This window comes from Crinia signifera, unplaced genomic scaffold (assembly GCF_055691185.1).
Source record: "Crinia signifera unplaced genomic scaffold, ASM5569118v1 HAP2_SCAFFOLD_81, whole genome shotgun sequence".
NCBI lineage: Eukaryota > Metazoa > Chordata > Amphibia > Anura > Myobatrachidae > Crinia > Crinia signifera.
This window is the reverse complement of record NW_028142719.1, coordinates 593,759-599,111: the sequence shown is the minus strand read 5'-3', so window position 1 is coordinate 599,111 and position 5,353 is coordinate 593,759. Positions and strand designations below refer to the sequence as shown.

At 53.8% G+C, this 5,353-nt stretch overlaps 1 protein-coding gene across 14 annotated transcripts; it reads right to left on the bottom strand.

Annotated features, from left to right (window-relative positions):
- Positions 1 to 484: 484 nt before the first annotated feature.
- Positions 485 to 4,597, bottom strand: LOC146056550 (uncharacterized). Of its 14 annotated transcripts, XM_083168405.1 has the most exons (5): positions 4,044 to 4,597; positions 3,890 to 4,011; positions 3,709 to 3,740; positions 3,587 to 3,618; positions 485 to 3,407 (listed from the first exon to the last, which is right to left on the bottom strand). In XM_083168405.1, the coding sequence occupies exons 1-5, from the start codon at positions 4,595 to 4,597 to the stop codon at positions 2,777 to 2,779; spliced, it is 1,371 nt and encodes a 456-aa protein (XP_083024531.1). In that variant the 3' UTR covers positions 485 to 2,776. The 14 variants fall into 14 exon arrangements, 8 of the variants coding, with proteins under 8 accessions (XP_083024531.1, XP_083024530.1, XP_083024528.1 ...); XM_083168404.1 differs by having other exon boundaries at positions 3,587 to 3,740; XM_083168402.1 differs by having other exon boundaries at positions 485 to 3,740; positions 4,044 to 4,163; positions 4,286 to 4,597.
- Positions 4,598 to 5,353: the final 756 nt, after the last annotated feature.

Below are 5,353 nucleotides of genomic sequence, written 5' to 3'. Positions count from 1 at the left end.
CTTTTTAGACATTTTGGGCCACTTGCTGACAGATGGGGACTGGTAAAGTGTGTCTGTTGCAGAGACAGACACTGAGTCCTCCATCTCTGTCAGCGCTGAAGAAAAAACTAAAGCTAGGGGGCGGGATCCCGGGCTCAGGAGAGCGCGCGCGTGCACGTGACCAGCGTGCGCGCACCCGGACCCGCTCCCTAGATCAGGGGAAAGGTAAGTGAAAAATCTTTTTTTCACTTTACCTTTCCTGCGCAGTCGGGAGGCTTGCCAGCCTAACCCACCAGCTGTTGCTAGGTGGCAAGCCTCCCGACAAACAAAAATGTTACCTCAATGTTGACTGGTTGCTAGGGGCGATTTCTCCACTCACTGCTTTGTACAGTGAAACTCATCATTGTCCATGTTCCTGCTTTCCCGGTATATAGTGGCTTCAATGTGGCATTATACATGTATGTTACATCCTGTCTCATGTGTGACATATGACATACACAGGACGTTATTGGTTAGAATATTTATTTGTCCAAATATTTACAATTCATCATTATATACAGTATATATTTCCTGGCCTGTGACTGAGCACGCGGGATAATCTGCTCCATGTGATAATACTCAGACTCCCAGCCTGGGGTCAGCAAATGTACTGTCCAGCCGTCAGTAAAGTGACATCTTTGTGCGTCAGTAAAGTGACATTTCCGTGCACCAGAAAAACAAAAAAGGTGCCATCTTGCCAGAAGCAGAATCATCTGATCCGTCTCCCTCTCTGGATATAGAATATAACACTAAAGTATGAATCGGACGATAGGCCAGCCTCGGAGGACACCCCAGCCTCGGAGGACACCCCAGCCTATAACCCCAGCCTCGGAGGACACCCCAGCCTCGGAGGACACCCCAGCCTATAACCCCAGCCTCGGAGGACACCCCAGCCTATAACCCCAGCCTCGGAAGACACCCCAGACCATAACCCCCGCCTCGGAGGACACCCCAGACTATAACCCCCGCCTCGGAGGACACCCCAGCCTCGGAGGACACCACAGACTATAACCCCCGCCTCGGAGGACACCCCAGCCTCTTCCCTAGCACCGTACAATTCATGCTGCAAAATAAATGAAAACATTTACATCATAATAAAGTTCTTAAAACGTCAGGTCAAGGACAAAGTGTGTTACTTCTCCAACTTGGCGCGTGGCCATTATTACCCAGGATTCCCATGGTCACCACAATCCCACTGGTAAAACGCACCCCCATGTTCATCTACCTTATTATAATGTATATGGGGATTTGGGGCTTCAAACCCCCCAGATTTAACGAGGAGAGAATCACCAGAACCTAAACCGCCAGAATTACATATTATTAAATTGGCAATAATTATTATTTAATGAAGCAATAATTCAATGACTGGTGGCAATTTAATACCAAATTATAGAATCATTTATTTCTTCAGAGAACAATAGAAAATACATATTAAAAGGTAATTATTATTATTAATAGTAAATTAATGGAGACAATAAAATGCTTTTGTTAATGACAAAACAACAGGACACGAGGTATAATTGCTGCCTCGATCATTAATTATTATGACCCAAATTAACCAAAAAAATGAACCCGGCCCTCCTGCTGTCCTGTGTATCGGGGCCCTCCGCAGGCTGTATGCCAGACCAAATATACATAAGGATGAAACAGCGACAACCCACAGTATTTTAAGCAGATAAAATTCCTTTACTTACACCCCATGTCGTTTCGGGGAAAGATCCCCCGTCTCTAGAATCCATATTTATTTAGCATTTACCTGTCCGCAGAACAATAAATTAAATAAATAATGATAAATGTTTCTCTATGGCTTTGTTGTCCCTGAGCACTAACTATAATATACACTGACTGTGGTTCTCCTGATTACGCTCCGGATGGACAGAGAACCACGGTCAGAGTCATCCCGCCGGCCTCTGGCGCTGCTACGATCAGGCGATATGTTCCGGCACATATGCTGGTGATCTGCAAACTCGCAGCCGATACATCTGACAATCTGTACGGGGAATACTGAAACAGGTCACGTGATGGCGAGCTGCGATGGGCCGCGGCTGAATACTGGAAGCTTTTCTGCAATTCGGATACATCCGTCAGTCTGCCACTCGCCCCAATGTCAGAAAGCCATCGGTCCAGGCAAATCCCGTGTCTCGTTCTATTATCTGCAATTAGTCACTTCATCCATTGTATACAGACTTGTGGGGTGGGAGGCTGCGGAACACAGGGGGCAGGTGCGAGGCTGCGGAACACAGGGGGCAGGTGCGAGGCTGCGGAACACAGGGGGCAGGTGCGAGGCTGCGGAACACAGGGGGCAGGTGCGAGGCTGCGGAACACAGGGGGCAGGTGCGAGGCTGCGGAACACAGGGGGCAGGTGCGAGGCTGCGGAACACAGGGGGCAGGTGCGAGGCTGCGGAACACAGGGGGCAGGTGCGAGGCTGCGGAACACAGGGGGCAGGTGCGAGGCTGCGGAACACAGGGGGCAGGTGCGAGGCTGCGGAACACAGGGGGCAGGTGCGAGGCTGCGGAACACAGGGGGCAGGTGCGAGGCTGCGGAACACAGGGGGCAGGTGCGAGGCTGCGGAACACAGGGGCAGGTGCGAGGCTGCGGAACACAGGGGGCAGGTGCGAGGCTGCGGAACACAGGGGGCAGGTGCGAGGCTGCGGAACACAGGGGGCAGGTGCGAGGCTGCGGAACACAGGGGGCAGGTGCGAGGCTGCGGAACACAGGGGGTGACTGCTGATGTGAATTGGGTGGGAGGCTACTGAATCATGGTGTTAGGATGGAGGCGGGCAGGTGCGGGGGTTGCTGAATACAGACGGGCAGGGGCGGGGGTTGCTGAATACAGACGGGCAGGGGCGGGGGTTGCTGAATACAGACGGGCAGGGGCGAGGGTTGCTGAATACAGACGGGCAGGGGCGAGGGTTGCTGAATACAGACGGGCAGGGGCGAGGGTTGCTGAATACAGACGGGCAGGTGCGAGGGTTGCTGAATACAGGCGGGCAGGTGTGGGGGTTGCTGAATACAGGCAGGCAGGTGCGGGAGTTGCTGAATACAGGCGGGCAGGTGCGGGAGTTGCTGAATACAGGCGGGCAGGTGCGGGGGTTGCTGAATACAGACGGGCAGGTGCGGGGGTTGCTGAATACAGACGGGCAGGTGCGTGGGTTGCTGAATACAGACGGGCAGGTGCGGGAGCTGCTGAATACAGACACGCAGGTGCGGGGGTTGCTCAATACAGACGGGCAGGTTCGGGGGTTGCTGAATAAAGACGGGCAGGTGCGGGGGTTGCTGAGAATACAGACGGGCAGGTGCGGGGGTTGCTGAATACAGACGCGCAGGTGCGGGGGTTGCTGAATACAGACGCGCAGGTGCGGGGGTTGCTGAGAATACAGACGGGCAGGTGCGGGGTTGCTGAATACAGACGGGCAGGGGCGAGGGTTGCTGAATACAGACGGGCAGGTGCGAGGGTTGCTGAATACAGACGGGCAGGTGCGGGGGTTGCTGAATACAGACGGGCAGGTGCGGGGGTTGCTGAATACAGACACGCAGGTGTGAGGGTTGCTGAATACAGACGGGCAGGTGCGGGGGTTGCTGAGAATACAGACGGGCAGGTGCGGGGGTTGCTGAATACAGACGCGCAGGTGCGGGGGTTGCTGAATACAGACGCGCAGGTGCGGGGGTTGCTGAATACAGACGCGCAGGTGCGGGGGTTGCTGAGAATACAGACGGGCAGGTGCGGGGTTGCTGAATACAGACGGGCAGGTGCGAGGGTTGCTGAATACAGACGGGCAGGTGCGAGGGTTGCTGAATACAGACGGGCAGGTGCGGGGGTTGCTGAATACAGACGGGCAGGTGCGGGGGTTGCTGAATACAGACGGGCAGGTGCGGGGGTTGCTGAGAATACAGACGGGCAGGTGCGGGGGTTGCTGAATACAGACGGGCAGGGGCGAGGGTTGCTGAATACAGACGGGCAGGTGCGAGGGTTGCTGAATACAGACGGGCAGGTGCAAGGGGGTTGCTGAATACAGACGGGCAGGTGCGGGAGTTGCTGAATACAGACGGGCAGGTGCGGGAGTTGCTGAATACAGACGGGCAGGTGCGGGGGTTGCTGAATACAGACGGGCAGGTGCGGGGGTTGCTGAATACAGACAGGCAGGTGCGTGGGTTGCTGAATACAGACGGGCAGGTGCGGGAGTTGTTGAATACAGACACGCAGGTGCAGGGGTTGCAGAATACAGACGCGCAGGTGCGGGGGTTGCTGAGAATACAGACGGGCAGGTGCGGGGGTTGCTGAGAATACAGACGGGCAGGTGCGGGGGTTGCTGAATACAGATGGACAGGTGGTGGATTGTTGAGATGTTGGTTGGGTGGAGGCCAACACCTGGGGGTAGATAGGAGACTGTAGGAAGGTGTAATTGGTGGATGACAGGCAGTAAGAGTGGGGTAGGTGGTGCTGAAGGGGGAGGTGGGTGGACAAGAGGCTGCTGATGGTTTAGGTGAAGTCATACTGGTCAGGACAAATAGCGGACAGGACTTGTTGAGTTCCTTGTGTAGCATGTTCTTCAGGTGACCATTGCGTGTTTGTGGCATGGCAGACTTTTATAAACCATGGTTTGCTTGGAACCTCAGGGTGTACCAAAGAGAAAATAAACATCTGTGGCATTCAGCGTAGACCTGGTGTGGTCTGAACAACATGTCCGGAGACGTGGTGATATAGAGGAAGCATCTTATCTCCGTATACCTGCTGTGCTCTGCACGTGTCCGGAGATGTGGCGATATCAAGGAACCATCTTATCAGCGTATGCCTGCTGTGGTCTGGCCAATGTGTCTGGAGACGTGGCGATATAGAGGAAGCATCTTACCAGCTTATACCTGCTGTGGTCTGCCCATGTCTGGAGACGTGGTGATATAGAGGAAGCATCTTATCTCCGTATACCTGCTGTGGTCTACACAACGTGTCCTGAGATGTGGCGATATAGAGGAAGCATCTTATCTCCGTATACCTGCTGTGCTCTGCACGTGTCCGGAGATGTGGCGATATAGAGGAACCATCTTATCAGCGTATACCTGCTGTGGTCTGCACAACGTGTACAGAGACGTGGCGATATTGAGGAACCATCTTATCAGCGGATAGCTTCCTGAAAATGTCACAGCAGAAGTGAATGTCTCAGTCTCCCTGATATTCCCAGAGGATTCCTGAGGTAACAATGTACTATCTGATCTCTTCCTCCGTGACGCTCAGTTATATTACAATGTAATCACCAGGGACAGGTTCCAGAGCCTGTAGATACTACCTGTGAATCTACCTGTGGGACTGGAGTATAGACCATCTCCAGTGAGATCATG